The sequence below is a fragment of the Tursiops truncatus genome, chromosome 17, assembly GCF_011762595.2.
Source record: "Tursiops truncatus isolate mTurTru1 chromosome 17, mTurTru1.mat.Y, whole genome shotgun sequence".
NCBI classification, from domain to species: domain Eukaryota; kingdom Metazoa; phylum Chordata; class Mammalia; order Artiodactyla; family Delphinidae; genus Tursiops; species Tursiops truncatus.
Genome location: NC_047050.1, coordinates 63,082,554 through 63,101,755, shown reverse-complemented (window position 1 = coordinate 63,101,755; position 19,202 = coordinate 63,082,554). Strand labels below are relative to the sequence as shown.

General features: G+C 46.0%; 1 protein-coding gene across 1 annotated transcript in view; it reads right to left on the bottom strand.

The window, feature by feature from the left end:
- The window catches only part of FER1L6 (fer-1 like family member 6), a 173,826-nt gene that overhangs the window by 98,281 nt on the left and 56,343 nt on the right, over window positions 1-19,202 (bottom strand). The window contains exons 8-14 of the mRNA XM_073794722.1: window positions 16,164-16,242; window positions 14,694-14,850; window positions 13,862-14,048; window positions 12,653-12,845; window positions 7,708-8,057; window positions 3,501-3,609; window positions 2,590-2,761 (exon numbers count right to left, since the gene is read on the bottom strand). Coding sequence (XP_073650823.1) covers window positions 2,590-2,761; window positions 3,501-3,609; window positions 7,708-8,057; window positions 12,653-12,845; window positions 13,862-14,048; window positions 14,694-14,850; window positions 16,164-16,242 — 1,247 coding nt within the window. The remainder of the gene's footprint in view (window positions 1-2,589; window positions 2,762-3,500; window positions 3,610-7,707; window positions 8,058-12,652; window positions 12,846-13,861; window positions 14,049-14,693; window positions 14,851-16,163; window positions 16,243-19,202) is intronic.

Below are 19,202 nucleotides of genomic sequence, written 5' to 3'. Positions count from 1 at the left end.
GTTTTCACTGCCAAAAGGATCCCGGCGAAAGGATGCAGAGTACCAATGAGAGTCTCATAAAAGCCTCCCAGAGCTGCAGATCCCGTTCATTGATGTCCTCAGTTTCGAGACTGGACAGAGAAGCCATTAAAGGGCTGGGAAGTTGGGGGTCCTTTTTGGTGCATGTAAAGGAGGGTGGCTGCCAGGGACCCATAAAAAAGACCCCAAAGAAGGTGGTCTGTGGGAGGGGGAGGGTGGTCCATGGGAGAGACGGGATTTAGAAAATGTAGGCCATGCTCAAAAATTATTATTTTCACTTACTGCTTCCTACTTTGTCCCAGACAGTCGCTTTCTGTCCCTTAAGCTCGTTCTCGCCCTTTAGGATGTCGCCCTTGTTGTGACCTTTCCCAACTCTTCACCTCCTCCACTGCCCGCCTCTACCCACATAGTACCCTGTGCCCAACCCAGTTATAGCATGTGCTTAACTCATTCAGAAACAGTTATGAGCGTCTACTATGTGCCTGGCATGGAGATGAGCAGATCCAAAGGTGAACAAGACACAGTCCTTTGCCCTCAGGTACTCACAGTCTAATAGGGAGACAGACTAGTAAAAATATCTTAATGCAGTGTGATTAGTGTTTGATGCAGGTGAGTAGAGAAGGTCCAAATAAGACTTGGGATTCAGGGAAGGGAACTTGAACTTAGTCTTGAAAGGTAACGGAAGCGAGCAGTTCTGAGGAGGGTGCTTGTTGCTTCTGGCAGAAGGAAGAGCGTGTTCAAAGGGCTAGACACGGCAAACCACAGGACCCATCTGGGGAATGGTGGTGCGGGAACGCTGGGGTTTGGGGAATACCCAGAGGTTATCGTAGAGAAGTGGGTAGGGATCAAATCAACAAAATATGTCCCCTGGGCTTCCCTGGTGGCGCAGGGGTTGAGAGTCTGCCTGCCTTTGCAGGGGACAAGGGTTCGTGCCCCGGTCCGGGAAGATCCCACATGCCGCGGAGTGGCTGGGCCTGTGAGCCATGGCCGCTGAGCCTGCGCGTCCGGAGCCTGTGCTCCGCAACGGGAGAGGCCACGGCAGTGAGAGGCCCGCGTACCGCAAAAAAAAAAAAAAAAAAAAAAATGTCCTCTGAAATTAATTCTGAAAGCCACAGACAGCGAATGTATAATGTCAATCAGGGGACTGGGGAGTTCAGATAGACAGTTCGGTGAATTTCTTGAAACAGATCCAAGCCAGGTAAGAGGTGTTTAAAATAATTGAGGCCAAAGGTGCTGACAGGCCAGATTCAAGAAATGGCAATAGAGGACACACTGGAGAACTCGAATTGACCAGACTTCATCACTAATTGGATACGGGTAGGAAGGGAAAAGCGAACACTTGCCAACTTTCTGATTTGTGGCTCGGAGGATGCAGACAATGTTATGACCAGTCTCTGAGATGGGAAAGATAGGAAAAGGGGCAAAGTTGTCTGTGAAGACAATGAGTCTGGTGAATAATCCAGGGACCCCCAAATGGAGGTGTTTGGACCTGCTGCTCAGGAAAGAAGCCCGTCTGGGGAAATAGATGTGAGAGTCATTATTCTAACAGTGGTCGGTAAGCCATGGGTTCGTGCCCAGAGAGAGAAGAGCGAAGATTGAAGAGAACTAACGATGTGGTTCCCATCCCCTCACATGTGAACAGGGAGAGCCATGTTCTCTTATGACAATCCAGTGAGATCATATTTTTTTACTCATGGCATAAAGCTCAGAACACAGAAGAATCTCTCTACGTGTGGCTTTCCCGTCTCATAAACCATTTGGTTGACATCACTTTCTTAAGACAGTTCTATAATTTCACTTCTCTTTGCATGTTGAAATGTTATTTGGATTAACGATCAGTGAGGGCACGTGTAGGTGCCCCAGCAGTTTTCTGAAACGGTCTTTTCTGGTGGCTGACGCTCATTTTTGAGTTCTTCAGTTTGATGGTGGGCAAAAATAAGATAATAAATCATGTATCTAATAATTCCACCAACTTGAGTTTACCTTATATTCAGATGACTATAACAACTGTTAATAGGATTTGGGATTGAAATTTTAACATCTGACCTTCCTACCTTGTTATGCTTCAAAGTTATAGAATGAATGGAGCTTCAGATACGATAATAATAACCATCATCATTGCTCTGCCCTTACATGAATCCCCTGGATGTGTCGTTTGGAGAGCTGTCAACACGTTACTAAGAATTCAGGAGTGGCACTTACCATGTTGCCCTTGTTTGCACCTTGTTCTTTTTTTTTTTTTTTTTGCGGTACGCGGGCCTCTCACTGTTGTGGCCTCTCCCGTTGCGGAGCAACAGGCTCCGGACGCACAGGCTCAGCGGCCATGGCTCACGGGCCCAGCCGCTCTGCAGCATGTGGGATCTTCCCGGACCGGGGCATGAACCCGTGTCCCCTGCATTGGCAGGCGGACTCTCAACCCCTGCGCCACCAGGGAACCCCTGCACCTTGTTCTTATAAATAAGATAAAGAATGTTTCCAGTTTTAGGGAAGAACTGAATCAAACAGTCCCAGAAATTGGTCAAGCTTCTACTGTCAGAAACCCCGGCTACTCTCACCTGCTGTGTCTCCTACCTGTTCCCTTCTGTCACGAGTGGCTTCTCGGGGTGAGTGGTGGAGACCATGGGCATGGCTGTGTCCCCTTCTCCTTCATGCAGCAGTGGAAGGGCATCTTCTTCAGCTGAGTCAACTGCCTTCTTCCTATCGCCATGATGTGATCCCCCATCAATCAAGTTCCCAAAGTTACCTGAAGAGCCAGTAGCAAGGGGAGAAGGGCCAGGTGTCAATAAGCAGAATCAGGCTGCTTGGCAGAAAGGATCCAAGTTTATGTCTTCCCAGGGCAGGGAAATAAGCTCTCAGTATGAAGGTAGAGTAATGGGCAGACCAAAGAAATAAGATTAACAATGACACTAAGCCATCATCAACATACATCTTAGGGTTTTTTTGTAAAAATTACTTAAGTTACAAATTAACTGGATTCCGTCTCCATTTCCTTCTGCTCCACTGATGGAGAACTTCCCAAATATAAATCAAGACCTTCTCTGATGGAATGCTCTTTCTTGGAGTGGTTTTCCCAGATGTACATCAGTCCAGGAAGATTGCTGGGAGTTATAACAGCACCTATTATATGTGTGGCATGTTGCATGCATTAACTCATTAAACCCTTGCAACAGCTCCATGAGGAGTTATCATTATTCCCATTTTATAGACGAAGAAACTGAGACCCAGAGCAATTAAGGGAACCAGAATTAGTAGTCCAAGTCTGTCTGAATGCAAATTATACTCTTAATCCTTTTTTTAAGTATGAAAATAAATCTATCCCTTACATATTGACACCAGAGTGGACAAGGATTTATTCATTTCTTCCTGAGGTGCAAACCTCCAGCAGAGTGCTACCATCTTCACGTAACACACTAATTCATTTATTTAAGAGGTAGGTTTAAAGTTCATGCCATGTGCCAGGTGCTGTGCTTGTCTGCACTTACCAATAGAAACTTCAAAGCTAATGGGTTTATCTCCAATCCTCCGGTCAATCATGGTAGCTTCAAAAAACGCTCCAAACAGTAAAAATTCCTCTTGTTTTTCTGGTACAATCTATAGAAAGAAAAAAATACATTAGACAGGGCTGCCTCTTTTTTTAGCAGGAGGAAGCTGAATTAGTGATGCCAACCCGGTCCAAGGTAATTTATAGAAACCTGAGTCTTGATGTCAGCCTGAAATGGCACATAGTTTCCCCTCTAATCAGACTGGCAGAAACCAGGACCTACAAATTGCAAATCCAAATTCAGCCATTTATCTAGAATGATGTAGTCTCCACCTCCTGAGCGTCAACCTTACAATCAAATTTCCTTTTATTTTAAAGGTAAGCTTGGTATACATATCTTTCTAAGAGGTTGATTGTTCAAGGAGCATGTGTAGCTGGGACACCACATGACACAGCATCACATTTCTGAGCGAAGAGGCTGAATGAGCTGGATTTATAGTCTGTTCTTTCTGGTTTTACCCTTGGACTTATTAAACTCAACAGAAAAAGCAATACGGTTCATTTAAGGAATAAAGCAGTCGTGGCTTCATAGATTAAGAGCTCCCTTCAATCAAGAGCCCTGACCTGTGTTCCTCTCTCTTTTTTGAGACCCTTCCTTCACACACGAGCCTCCTGTGCTGTTGGCATCAGCAGGAAATGTTTCTGTTGACCAGAAAATGTGGGACAGGGTGGGGACCTAGTGCTGGCTCTTAGTCACAGAGCACACACCACTCCCACCTGCCACCACTGTGTCCCTTGGCTGTAAGCCAGCCCCTTATCGCGCCTTCATGGGGCCAAGTTTACTATCTGGGAGGAGGTTAAAAACCACTCAGAGACCTGAAGGGAATGGAGGCCATAGAGCCTGGAAGAGGGACAGCAGGTTCCAAGGCCAGCCAATCCCCTCTTCAAATCCCAACGCTGCTACTTCCTAGCTGTTGACTTTGGGCAAGCCATGCCCATTGCCCGGGTGTCATTTTCCTTGTCTGTGAAATAAACATCATAGGAGGACCTACGCGGGGAAGAAATGAGATCATCCATGTGCAATACCTATTATAAAGCCTACTCATATCAATGCTGCAAGTGGCAGTCACCATAAGTATTTCAACTATAATTCATGTCTTAATCCCACCCACCCTTCAAGGTCCAACCCAAATGCCTCTTCTCCTGGAAGCATCCACTGACTCCCTGAGTTAGAAAAATGATGATGGTAATGTTTACAGAACTCTTACTATGTGTCAGATGTGGTATTAAGAATTTTACCTACATTACCTCATGTAATTCTCATAACTATCCTAGGAGGGGGATCTTTCTATAATACCCATTTAAAGATGAAGACACTGCAATCCCATGAAAGATTAAGATATCTGCCCAAAGTTACTAAACATGACTAATACTTATTGAGCACTTACTATGTGCCAGGCTCTGTTCTAATAAGCACTTTGTTGTATTAATTCATTAAACCCTCACTGTGAGCCGATGAAGTAAAGGTTATTATTGGAAATAAACCTAAGGAGCTTATGTCACTTGCTCAAAGATTCAAACAGAGGGAATGTTTGTCCAGAGGCTGGGGCAGTAACCACTGCACCATACTGCCATGTCTTAAACCCAGCTGTCTTACTTGGGAGCCCAACATTTTAATCATTATACTGCACTCACTCCAGGAAATAATAGCACTTTCTCTGTCCCTACTTATCACATTTATCACTTTCCACTTCCTGTATATTTATTATGTCTTATCTCCCTTTCTATAACCATAAATTTCATGGAGTCAGACTCTACTTTTATTCCTTCCAATGCTGAGGATTTAAAAATGAATACAAAGTTTGACCTAAGGGAGAAAATCTTTGATGGTGGTGATGAGGGTGAGTTTTGAAAGCCAGCAACATGGGATTTCATTTGTCCAGATATGCAATGAGAGTAAGGCTGCAGCAAAGGAGATTAGAGCTGGAGGACCCTGGAGAGCTAAAAAAGAAGAAGATGCTGCAGAAAAAGGATGTTACCACGTTGGTAAGGGCAAACTCTGAGCTGTTGAGACTCTGGGAAAAGGAGGAGCCCAGTGTGGTGGTTTTAAAATATGTCCACAAATTCTTGGAAAATCTTCCCCTTAAAAGGTGAAGGCTAATTCCCCCCCACACCCCTTTCAGCATGGCCTGGACTTGCTGCTCATTTCTAACAATTAGAATGTGGCCTAAATGTCAGGGTGTGACTTCCATGGATGTGGTCATAAAAGACATAGCAGTTTCTGCCTTGCTCTCTCTTGGATCACCCACTCTGGGGGAAGTCATCTTCCATGACGACACTCAAGCAGCCTATGGAAGGGTCCATGTAGTAAGGAACTGAGGCCTTCTGCCCACAGCCATGTAAGTGCGCCATGTTGGAATTAGATCCTACAGCTTGAGTCAAGCCTTCAGATAACTGCTGCCCCTACCAACATCTAAATGGGAACCTCATGAGAGATTCTGAGCCAGACCCACCAAGCTAAGGTATTCCCAAGTTCCTCACCCACAGAGGAAATAAACATTTGTTTATTTCATGCTGCTAAAGTTGGAGGTAATTTGTTATACAGCAATAGATAACTAATAAACACAGCAAGGAACTGACCACAAACCAGAAAGTCAAGATTAAGAGAGGAGGGAGAAGAAATAAGGGTTTGAATGAAATAAAAGTTTGAATGAAATAAGGGTCTGAATTTTCCCCCTCAGACCACGCAATAGCCAAGATGGCCCCCTGGCCTTGTAGAAAAATGGATGCTCTACCCCACAGAAGTTCCCAGTCACCCTGGCTTTCTGCTAGACTTGACTTTTTCAGATGACCTCAGCAAAATACCTTGAAGATACTGACTTAGGTTAAAGAAATCTTCAACTAGCCCCTTTCCACTTTGCAATCTCTGTTTAGAAAAGAATGGGACATTCAACAGGGACAGATACAGGGGATATCAGTTTAGGTGCCCACTAAGCTACCCACAATTTTTGGCAAAGTCCAAAAAAAGTCAAGCAGGGTGGAGAGCTCTGAATAACCTTCCCCTGGTGGTGGGAGTAAACCAAAGAAACACACTGGTAACCACAGCAACAGCAAAGGTATTGCCTGCTCACCATGGATGTGCTAAGAACTCTGCGGACCATTTTACAACTATTCCCTCATTCACTCCAGGAGGTGCCTACGACAGAGGGACCATTACCACCCCATTCTGTTGATGAGTAAACTGAAACACGGAGAGGTGTTAGTATCAGAGCCACGAATAGGACCAATCCCCAAGATTTCCAACCCTGAGCTACAACCTCTCCCCCGCACTGTTTCTTAAGATTTACTAGCTCCCAGCAGTAAAATTAAGTGGTTCTTCCAAAGCTAAGGTGACCCACATACTAAAAATCCTTCCATCTGTCTAGTCTCTACCAGGAATGGACAGCTCAGGAAGACTGGCCATTACCTCTCTTCCCCATCTAAAATTATTGCCTGGATGACCTGAGAAACACACTCCCAGAGGTAGAATCATCCAAGCTATAATCTACCCACCCAAACATAAAATTCCTTCGTTTGCAACTACAAAGCACTATTGCTGAACTAAACGACTGAGAGGATATTCATGGTCTGTATTCCTCTTGGAGCCCCAGATCTCTCTACCATAACACAGAACTGGGCTAAAAGATGCTGCTGTGCATTACGTTGAATCACAAGCAAAGGTAACCATTCCTTCCACCTGTGATTTCCCCACAGCCGTGGGGGGGCGGGGGCAGGAGAATAGGTTTCTCACTTTCTTTCATCCCACAGCTTGTCACCCACTCTTCTTCCTCTTCATCCCTCATCCCACATTATCTCACATCCAGAGCGTACGCTAAGCTCACAAAACTAAACAAAATTAGGCCACGGATAGACTTCAGTCCATCACCCCACCACCCACTCCCACCAGCTCCCCCAGAGCACTTTTATTTCTCTTTTACTTTGGTTGCCATGGGAATCCGTACTTGGGGGGGACGCGGATGGAATGTATCATGAGCAGATGGCTGTGATGTGAGCAGGAAGAGGCAGAGGACCAGCCCTGGAATACAGGGCTGAGCCAACACGTTTTGCAGGGGCACTGTCACCTCTGCGGGTCTTTGGAAGCCTGTGGCAGGTGCTGTCCCTGCTCTAGGCTCAAATCACAGACGCGGTGGAGCAGCGCTCAGACCTACCTCCAGGGGCGCATCGAAAGGCTCCACCTCGACCTCTGTTGAGTTGGTTTTGTCTGAAGCCTGCTGGGCTTTTCCATCAGTTTCGTCACCCTTGTCTTTACTTGAGCCTTTGGAAGATTTGGAGTCTTTGTCCTTTGAAGACAGCTTGAGCTCCTTGAGAGCCTTGGAGAATTTAAACTCCTGTGTCCCTCCTGAGAGGATCTCCACAGCAATCTCCACCAAAATTCTGCCCCTGAACGACACGCCTTCTCTGAAACCTTCATTCAGTTCCTGGTAGTCTTCCATCAGACTTTGGTTCCTGGGTGAGCCATACAGGTTAATCCAGGCAGGTCCGAATGTGGGTAGAAAGCCTGTAAAGATACCAAGCTTCAGTCGCCTAGTTATGCTTTCAAGCTGTGGCTATTTTTTGCTTTATGAAAATTGTGCACATTCATTTAGAAATGTAAAATATAAAGATAAGACAAGAGAAAATATTTACAGAATATCCTGTCACAGGGAGTTCCCTGGTTGCCTAGTGGTTAGGATTCTTGGCTTTCACTGCCATGGCCCAGGTTCAATCCCTGGTTGGGAAACTGAGATCCCGCAAGTTTTGGGCATGGCCAAAAAACAAAGCAAAACAAAACCAAAAAGAATATCCCGGACTTCCCTGGTGGCACAGTGGTTTGATCCCTGGTCCGGGAAGATCCCACATGCCGCGGAGCAACTAAGCCCATGTGCCACAACTACTGAGCCTGTGCTCTAGAGCCCGCGAGCCACAGCTACTGAGCCCGTGTGCCACAACCACTGAAGCCCACGTGCCTCAACTACTGAAGCCCGCATGCCTAGAGCCCGTGCTCCGCAACAAGAGAAACCACCGCAATGAGAAGCCCTCGCACCGCAACGAAGAGTAGCCCTCGCTTGCCGCAACTAGAGAAAGCCCACGTGCAGCAACAAAGACCCAACGCAGCCCAAAATAAATAAATTAATTAATTAAAAAAAAAAGAATATCCCATCACCAAAAGCCACAACCACCATTTTGCTACAATCCTTTCTAGTCTTTCTTCCATGCATGTCTACGCTTGTCCACAATTGTAGTAAGACTATGAATGCCAACTTGCTTCCTCATCTGTTCACTCATTGATCAAACATTTATTGACTCCTAACATGTGCCAGGCATCATGGTAGACACAAAACACAGAGCCCAGTAGCGAATAAAGCAGATACAAACATTAAACAAATAAATATTCACATCACATTACAAATGCTATGAAGGAGATGTATCTTGGGCAGCAAGGACAAAATACAGGCTGGTGTGGCGTGGAGAGAGGAATTAGGCAGAGAGAGAGGAGAGAGAGTTCTGGGCAGAGGGAAAAGCACATGGCAGTTGGAAAGGGGCTTGGAGATAGAAGGAACTGGAAGAGAAAGCCAATGTGGCTGGAGTCCAGAGAGTGAGCGGGTGAGAAGAGTTTGGAGAGGTGAGCAGGTCTCCGGAGGCTTGATAAGGATTTTGGACTGTATCCTAGAAATTATGGGAATATTTTAGAGGGGTTTAAGCAAAGATGTGACCTAACCGGTTGTGTGTTTTTAAGATCACCCTGGTTGCTATGTGACGGGTTCTAAGGACAGACGTGGGCCGCTATATGTAAAATGGGTAACCAACAAGGACCTACTGTACAGCACAGGGGACTCTGCTCAATGTTATGTAACAACCTACATGGGAAAAGAATTTGAAAAAGAATAGGTACATGTATATGTATAACTGAATCACTTTGTAGTACACTTGAAACTAACCCAACATTGTTAATTAACTATACTCTGATATAAAATAAAAAGTTAAAAAACAACTAAATAAAGTGCTAGGGCAAGTCCCGAATCAGTCATCTTCAAAGGTGGAAACAGAAGTCCATGCTGGTTTGATTTTGTTTTGTTTTGTGTTTTATTTTGCATTCGTTTAGTTTCCTGTTTTAGTACCATGTTTTTGTCAAGACTTTAGCTTTTCTCCTAAAATAGAAATAAGTAAATAAATAAAAATTTTAAAAAAACTGAATGGATGTGGGCACACTGGTTCAAGCACCACTTCTCCATCAAAACTCAAGACGTGGGCTTCCCTGGTGGCGCAGTGGTTAAGAATCCGCCTGCCAATGCAGGGGACATGGGTTTGAGCTCTGGTCCGGGAAGATCCCACATGCCGCGGGGCAACTGAGCCCGTGCGCCACAACTACTGAGCCTGCGCTCTAGAGCCCACGAGCCACAACTACTGAAGCCTCTGCACCTAGAGCCCGTGCTTGGCAACAAGAGAAGCCACCGCAATGAGAAGCCCGCGCACTGCAACGAGTAGTAGCCCCTACTCACCGCAACTAGACAAACCCCACGCACAGCAACGAAGACCCAACACAGCCATAAATAAATAAAATAAATAAATTTTTAAAAATTTATATTAAAAAAAACCTGAAGACAGGGGTGGCTTGGACCAGGGCGTTGGTAGTGGAGACTGAGAGAAGTAAATATTCTGAGATATGTTCTAAATGTAGAACTGAAATGACCTGGTGATCTTAACTTACTCTTAGCATAAGTAGTTTCCCTTCTTAATACAGAGCATTTGGGAAAATATACAGTGTCTATGCAAACATCTCTTTGACAACAGAATATTCCATTTTGACAGGCAGTATATAGCATGGTGGTCCTGAGCTTGACTGCCTGGGTTCAAATCTCAACTCTCAGGTCTGCCATTTTCAAGCTGTGGAAGTTTTTTAACTTCCCAATGCCACGGTTTCCTCAACTGTAAAATGGGGGTGCTAACAGTACCTATCTCACCTATCAGGATTAAAAGAGATAATATTAAGTGCTTCATACAAGTCTTTAGGAGATGTCTAGAATATTAGCCATTACTCTTAATAAGTATATATATCATAATTTGCTTAACAATCCCCCCGGTTTTTTTTTTGTTTGTTTGTTGTTGTTGGTTTTTTTTTTTTTTTTGCGTTACACGGGCCTCTCACTGTTGTGGCCTCTCCCGTTGCGGAGCACAGGCTCCGGACGCGCAGGCCCAGCGGCCATGGCTCACGGGCCCAGCCGCTCCACGGCATGTGGGATCTTCCCGGACGGGGGAACGAACCTGCGTCCCCTGCATCGGCAGGCAGACTCTAAACCACTGCGCCACCAGGGAAGCCCATCCCCCCGCTTTTTGACGAGGAAAAGTTTCCATATGCTTTACTGTTATCGATAGTTTTATGCCTGAAAACTTCCTCTCTCCATTCCCCCCCGTCCCTCTCCCATGGCCCCCGATGTCTACTTTTAAAACCATTGTTATACATCTCCCTGAACCCATCAAGATGTTTCTGAAAAGTTGTGGGTAACCTGTTTGTTTTTTTTTAAATTTACTTATTTTTGGCTGCGTTGGTTCTTTGTTGCTGTGCGTGGGCTTTCTCTAGTTGCAGTGCGCGGGCTTCTCATTGCGGTGGCTTCTCTTGTTGTGGAGCATGGGCTCTAGGTGCGTGGGCTTCAGCAGTTGCAGCACGCAGGCTCAGTAGTTGTGGCTCACAGGCTTAGTTGCTCTGAGACATGTGAATCTACCCGGAACAGGGCTCGAACCCGTGTCCCCTGCATTGGCAGGTGGATACTTAACCACTGCGCCACCAGGGAAGTCTGTGGGTAACATGTTTATGTCTGGTTGAGAAATCCTGTAGGTGGACAGAGTGTGTTTTCTGCATAAAGAAATCCTGTGGCAAATCCTCCCACATCATGAATACTTAAACAGTAGATATTTATTAAGGCCTTTCTATGGTGTCACTCTGTGCAGGGCACAAAAATGTGTAAATCTCGTTCTCTGCTTAAGCCAAGCCTTCAGTATAATGTGTATGTATGTGTGTGTGTGTGTGTGTGTGTGTATATATATATATATATATATATATACACACACACACACACACATATACACAAATATAGACATTGATCAATGCGAATTTGTAGTGCAGAGGAAGACTGCATTGGCATTTAAAAAAGGGAAGGTAGATTGGGGTATTTAGAGAATTAACAGCTATTAATTTAGGTTTTATAAATAAAGAGCTTTATCTTGGGTGAAAACTCCTTTGCCTGACTCTGTGGATTAGCTGGGACTCTCCATTCTTGCCCTGGCTCTCTGAGTGCAGTCAGCAGGACCTCCCATTGTGAGTTGAGGGCACCATATTTTTTTGACCATTTAAACAAGTAAAAACCGAGACTTCCCTGGTGGCACAGGGGTTAAGAATCTGCCTGCCAATGCAGGAGACACGGGTTCGAGCCCTGGTCTGGGAACATCCCACATGCCATGGAGCAAGTAAGCCTGTGCACCACAACTACAGAGCCTGCGCTCTAGAGCCCGTGAACCAAGACTACTGAGCCCACGTGGCACAACTACTGTAAGCCCGCACGCCTAGAGCCCGTGCTCCCCAGCAAGAGAAGCCAGTGCAATGAGAAGCCCTCGCACCGCAACGAAGAGTAGCCTCTGCTCGCCGCAACCAGAGAAAGACCGCGCGCAGCAACGAAGACCCAACGCAGCCAAAAGTAAAAATAAATAATTAATTAATTTTTAAAAATAAATAAATAAACACGTAAAAACCATTCTTAGCTTGTGAGCCATACAAAAATACGTGGTAGTCCAGATGTGGTCCATGGATCACAGTTTGCCAACCTCTTATCTAATCTAAACTCTTCATTTTTCAATTAAGAAACCTAAGGCCCAGAGAGAGGGAGTGACTTCCTCAAGGACACACAGCAATGTTCCTGGAAGACATGGGACAGGGAACAAGCCTCGTGGTTCCCAGAGTCTGGCTCTGTTCACCACCCTGAACCAACCCAAGCCACAGACCACACAGAGGATAGAAGGTGCCTAAGACATTGCCTGCTCCAACCCTCTCTTTCTGAAGACGAAGGCTCTAAATCAATCATTTGGAGACCCAATCTCCAAGTCAGACACGTGCGGCCTTACCTTTATCTCCATCCTGTTCATTGGAGATTTTCTTCAGGTCGATGAAATGTGTTGCCAGCACTGTATCACTCACGCTGCCTTCATCCCATACCTGGATTTTCACCCTTCGACACAAGGGAGGGAACATTTCCTTGAAGACCACCTGTTCGTGCCACACAGGATCGGCGCAGTTCTTCTGCACCGTGGTTCGCCCCTAAAAACAAAGCCAGGAAAATGTGAGCCACGGAAGGAAATGAAAGGTGCCCTTGACCGACTAAAGAAAACTTCACACCAGCTGGAAATATAAAGTGAGTTGTCAAAAATAATGAACCTGATTCCACCGACACCCATGAAAATCAGTTACACCCCATGAACATTACTGATGTCCTATTCTGTGCCAGACACTGTGCTGGGCATCTGGGACAAAGGTGAGTTGTCACAGGTCCCGCCCTCAGGAAGTTCTCATCATCCACTGGGTTGGGGTGAACTTGACACCTGTGTATGAAGGAGTGCCACACATCTCCAGGATTGCAGCAGATACAGTTAGAGCCTGTCTTCATGTTTTATAAAAGTTGGACCTGGTGCAAATCCCTTCCCTAGTCTGGACCTCAGTTTCCTCGTCATACAATGGAGGTGGTGTCCTATATGGGGCTTATATATGTCCTATATATGCCAATGGGGTCCAAGATAGAAATAGTCCAAGGTTCACCCTGCCAACGGGAGGGGCCGGGTAGAGACAACATGTGTGTCAGCTGAAGCTTCCAAGTCCAGCCAACCAGGATTAAGCTCTGACAGTGTGCCCAGGCCCTAGCACTTCCAATGGCTCTTGAGCAGGGAACAGCTGGGAACAGGGATGTCCAGGCTTACACAGGACAAGGACTAGCTGGGTAGATTGTAGAGCAGATTGAAAGGGAGGTGGTAATCCTCTGGGGGCTGGGGACTGGGCAACAGCTCAGAGAAGCAGCCAGAGGTGAGGAAGGAGGCCTGCCTGCCTGGGTGCTGCACCGCGATCTTCCCCTCACTTCTCTCCACGAGCTCCAATGGTGAGGGAGTGGGTGGCCCTCCACTACTTTCCTGCCGTGCGATGTAAAACCTTTTTGTGACAAGCTTCCTCTCTCTGGGCACTTCCTAATTTTGATTTTAATTTAATGTCATTTGACCAGCAGTGTCCTGGGTAAAGAGCAAGATTCCAGTCCAGGCCTGCCAGGATTGGTGATGACCCTTCCTCACCGTCTGTCCAGCAAAGGAGACCTCCACAAAGGGATCCACGAGGTCCTTACTGTCTCTCACAAAGGCTTTGGTGATGTTCGCCATGATGCTGGAGTTCATTTTGGGCAGCCCTTCAGCTCTGTAGAGTCTCACATAGAATCTGGCCCAGGGTCTCTCTGATGGAAACCCTTGTGGGATCAAAAGGTTCCTTGCGGGGAACAAAAATAAGACATAAAAAAGCTTTCTCACTTGAAAGAGTAGAGAGAAAAGGTAGAGGCAATTTGGAGGCAGAAAGAAGAATTCTGATACAGGAGAAAAATCTGAAAAGATAGGATTCATCGCTAAAATGAGTTTTCTTTCTAGTGTAGATGACAGCACAGAGTGTGAATAGAGTGAACGCAGCACTCCAATAAAAATTAATTAAAAAAAAACAGAGTGAATGCAAACTCGTTCAGGCCAGCTCCTAGGAGAGTGAACGCAAACTCGTTGTTAAAGAATAAACACTTAGAAGAGGCGCATAAAGTCTTCCCATTTTACGAGCTAGTGGCTGAAATTATTCTTCCTTCAAAGAAAAATCAACTCAATTCAGATCAATAGGACAGGCTCAAGAATAGCTTATCTATTATGGGTTATTATAGGAAGGCAGGCTGTTCTTGTCCTAGAAGCTGACCTCCCAAAGGACAGTGATGCCTTTGATAAGACACATCGTGGTACCTCTGATAGAGCAGAATCCCCACTGGACAGGCCTTGAACTTGGAAGTTCTCATGAACCCGTAAGGAAAGGGAGAAGAAAGAGACATGGGAACTGGGACATATCATTTCTCTTGCATGGTCCTCGATGGGCCTTTCTCACTTTTCTATTTGCTCCTTGGCATCAGAGGTTTTGGGATTGCGCGTTAAGACATCTCCTTTCCCAGTCACGCTGATGTCACACTTCAGGTACCCCTTCGTGCCAGTCCTGATGTTGCCGGGGTCCATTAGCAGGGCCCACTTGTCGGAGAACTGATGACCTGCAAAAAGTCCTGACAGCTCAGATGTCCTGCACTGATGCACCCCGACGCTCCATCCAGGTCTCTTCCAACCCGAAGCCTCCCCACCGTCTACTCCCCAGGAGGGGCCAGCTCAGCACAGTTATTTCCAAGTCTTGTGCTGCCTCTCTCTCCTCCTTTCCTTCCTCTCCTCTCTTCCTACCCACTTCTCCATCTTTTTCTCCAACCTGCCACAGGGAGTTGGGAAGCCTTCAACGCAGTGGAAATTGCCTGGACGGGAGTCTAGATTTGACCGGAGAGGAGGACATTAATGCAGTGTAGAAGCCACACATGATTTCACAGGCCATAAACGCTGCTCAGGGATCTTTTTGTTTGACCTACACGGTAAGCCCAAACTTCAAAACTCTTACAAAATCTAGACTTCAGGCTTACCTTTTTAAAAACTGTTAGATCTGGCCACACAGAGTCCACATTTCCACACGACTGTAGGTGGTAAGGAGTTGAGTAGATGCTACTCCTTCCACAGGGGTTGTGAGCCCCGCCCCCCATTTCCCATAGCCTGTGTCACCCCTGACTGCATTAAACCCAGCCCACTGCACTCAGCGATGCTCACTGCCTGGCCCCCTTGGGGTCATGTGAGTTGGAATCACTGTTGAAGAGAAGGGGCCTTTCATGAGAAGATCTGTGTGTGTTGTTGGTTCTGTTACTTATTAGCTCTTGACCTTGGACAAACTACCTAGCTCCTCTGACAAATCAGGGATAATAATAATAATTACAGCAAACCCACGTATGGCATGTCACAGTCATTATTCTGTGCTAGAGCCTATAAAGTGCTTATGTATACATTCTTATGCATATATTCACTTACGTATATATTCACTTAATCCTCCAACAACCCTATAAGGAGGTGCTATTTTATCCCCATTTTTACAGATAAGGAAACGGTAGCACAGAGAAGTCAAGTTATTAACCCAAGGTTGCACAGCTAGGAAAGAGCAGAGTGGAATTTGAAGCCAGGCAATCTGGCCCCAGAGTCCATATTCTTAACTTCTACACCCTTCCAACTTTCCTTCTTGTGTCTCGCAGCAGTAAATTGGACAGAATTTGTGAAAAAAAATTTTTTAACTTCTCGGACGTATGAACATATAAGATATTTGCATCATTACACTGTGAACTTAGAGTAAAAGAGCCACATGCCTTGCTCCACTTTGTAAAACTGGTGCTCAGTGTTATTGAATAAATGGATACATGGAAGAACGCATAAACTAACTGACCTTCAGGTGTCACAGTAAGAGAAAGTAACAGAGAGAGACTGGGAGGCAATGCTTTCTCACCAGGTTGGTTGTACACGGTCCCCAGGTCCACTTTGAAGGAGCCAATCAGTACGCCTCCTATCAGCTTGTGGTGAAAGACCTGGGGAGAGATGGAGCGGTGAGTCCGACAACACTAGATTTCTCTTTGAGGATAAATCTGTGAAATGGGTTCATGACAAACCCATTCAAAGAGGATTCTAGGCCTTGAACCTTGTCTGGCCTTCATACTTATCTGGAGCACAGTGACATTTGGTTATCAAACCTCAGGGCTGGCTGTACAGGGCATCCAAAGTATTGCAGCTGTACCTCATCTCCTAGCAGGATTTGAGCTAATTTTCTACTGAAGGACACCTATCAAACCTCACTGCCTAAAACGTGTTTTTTTTTGCTTTTTTGTCTGCTTGTTTGTAGCCAAAATGAACTCTAGGGCAGCCCACTCTTCAAACCCATTTCTGCCTCTTGAAATGCTATCCATCTTTAAATGCCTAGAGCAAATGCTGCCTCCTCCAAGCAGCCCTCCCTGATCCTCCGCAGATGAAAGTATTCCCTTTTTTTCCTAAAATCCCACAACACTTTGCTCACCACTTTCTCAGAGAACTCATCCTTATTGCCTTGAGAAGTTTGGGACATGTACAATAGTCAGAACAAGGCTGTCATCCTCAATATTTTGTCTGATTAGAAGTCAGCACAGTGCCTGGCTGGTTACAGCAGCACATTTTTATGTTAATGCCATTAAGATTAGGAAGTTCTAAAGGAAGCTGGCAGAGCTGGGCCTGAGTCCAGAAGTCACACTGCATGAAAAATTGCTGAAGAATCAGGAGTACTTTAACTTTAGTACTTTAACATCGGCGGGCGGACTCTCAACCACTGCGCCATCAGGGAAGCCCCCAGTAGTTTAACTTTTAACCCAGAAAAGAGAAAACTGAGAGTGTGGAAGAAGAGCAATGGTAACTCAAGTGTCTTCAACACTTGAAAATACTGCCATCTAGAAGAGGGAGGAGGATCCCAGTGTGGTTCCCAAGCTACAGGAAGAGAGATTTCAGCTCACTATAAAGGCAATTTTTATAACAGAACTTCCCAGCAATGGAATGGGCTACTCTAGGAGTAGTGACCTCCCCATCTCTGGATATAATCAAGTAGTGCCCAAGAACCCCATGTCATGTGTCATGGAGGTGGTGAAGAGGGATTCCTACGCCAGCTGGAAGTTGGACTAGATGGTCTCTGAGGCTTCCTTCTAACTGTAAAATTCTATGAGTTCCTTGATTCAAGTACAGTTTCCTACCTTCTTCTACCCACCACATGGCCTTGTTCGTAATAAACACTCAATAAACATTCAGTGAGTTAATGAGTGATTGACTACTTGAATGATGGATGAGTGAGAGACTTTTGTAGCTTCTGAACAGATCCTTTTGAAAGAGTCAGTAAGAAACAATACATTCAACTGATTTCAAAAAATGAAGAAAATGAGAGCCCTTCCCAGCTCCCTTCCCACTCTTCCTCCCTTGTCCAAAGTTTGCAAGGGTGTTAGAGAACAAAGGGGAAGTAAGGACAGTTTGGCTTCAGTTGAGGAGCTATTTAAATCCACAGGCACAAAACTCACCTCAAACCCCTCATGCTTAGAGCTGCTACTGCAGCTTCTCAAAGCCCTGAGCAGGAACACGAGCCTAGGGCTTCCCTGGTGGCGCAGTGGTTGGGGGTCTGCCTGCCGATACAGGGGACACGGGTTCATGCCCCGGTCCGGGAAGATCCCACGTGCCGCGGAGCGGCTGGGCCCGTGAGCCATGGCCGCTGAGCCTGCGCATCCGGAGCCTGTGCTCCGCAACGGGAGAGGCCACAACAGTGAGAGGCCCGCGTACCGCAAAAAAAAAAAAAAAAAAAAAAAAGAACATGAGCCTAACTTAAGCTGTCTTCTCAGATCAAAGGCATCTTGGTCCCTATGGGCATAATGAGCCGGAGCCCCAGATGGATCTCTAAATAACAGGAGGCCTCCTCATATCATCCACCCAGTGTGAGCACCAGGCAATGCTGGTGTGGTCAAGCATTAGGTTACAAGAACAAGGGCATCTCACACACAGAGAGAAGGGCGCCCTGCATGCCTGGGGCCACTGTCAAGGGAAGACGGTCTTTGGCACCACCAGGGTCTGCTACAGCCTGGCTGTCCCAACAGCATTTGCTTACAGCACTGGCCCCCTTCTCCCACATGGAATTTTTTCTGGACATGCTAACTTTTGGATCATGGACTAACAGAAAACTTATATTAAACACTCCCTTTTCAAGGGTAGTTTTCCCTTTAAAATCTTCAGTCTCTATCCCCAAGTGTCTTTTAGGGAGACCAAAGTATTCTTTTCTTTCAAGTGAGAAGAACAGAGATAGGCAATACCAGCTTTGATCCTCTGCTAAAAATCCACTTGCCCTGCAGAGAGTCATGACCCTTGTCTATGATGCCATATAAAACCTAGCTATTGGACTTCCCTGGTGGCGCAGTGGTTAAGAATCCTCCTGCCAATGCAGGGGACGTGGATTCCATCCCTGGTCCAGGAAGATCCCACATGCCACGGAGCAACTAATCCCATACTCCACAGCTACTGAGCCTGCGCTCCAGAGCCTGCGAGCCACAACTACTGAGCCCACGTGCCACAACTACTGAAGCACACGCACCTAGAGCCTGTGCTCCGCAGCAAGAGAAGCCACCGCAATGAGAAGCCTGTGCACCGCAACTAAGAGTAGCCCCCGCTCGCTGCAACTAGAGAAAGCCCACATGCAGCAACAAAGACCCAACGCAGCCAAAAATTAATTAATTTTTTAAAAAACCTAGCTATTAACTATTCATCTGCACTCTAGACAGTCCCCTAGGAGCCTGTTATAAAGCCAATCCCACAAACAGGTGGTTGCCTGAGTGATGCAATGAGACATCCTGGGCAATGTCCCAGGTCCTGAAATATCTTCTCACCACCTGTCATCACGCCTGAAATTCACGTGTGAAGAGTGTTTGGCTCCTAGTGACTTTTTATTCCTCAAGAGTCACATTCTTCAAGTACCCCCCGGGAAAGAGAATATCAT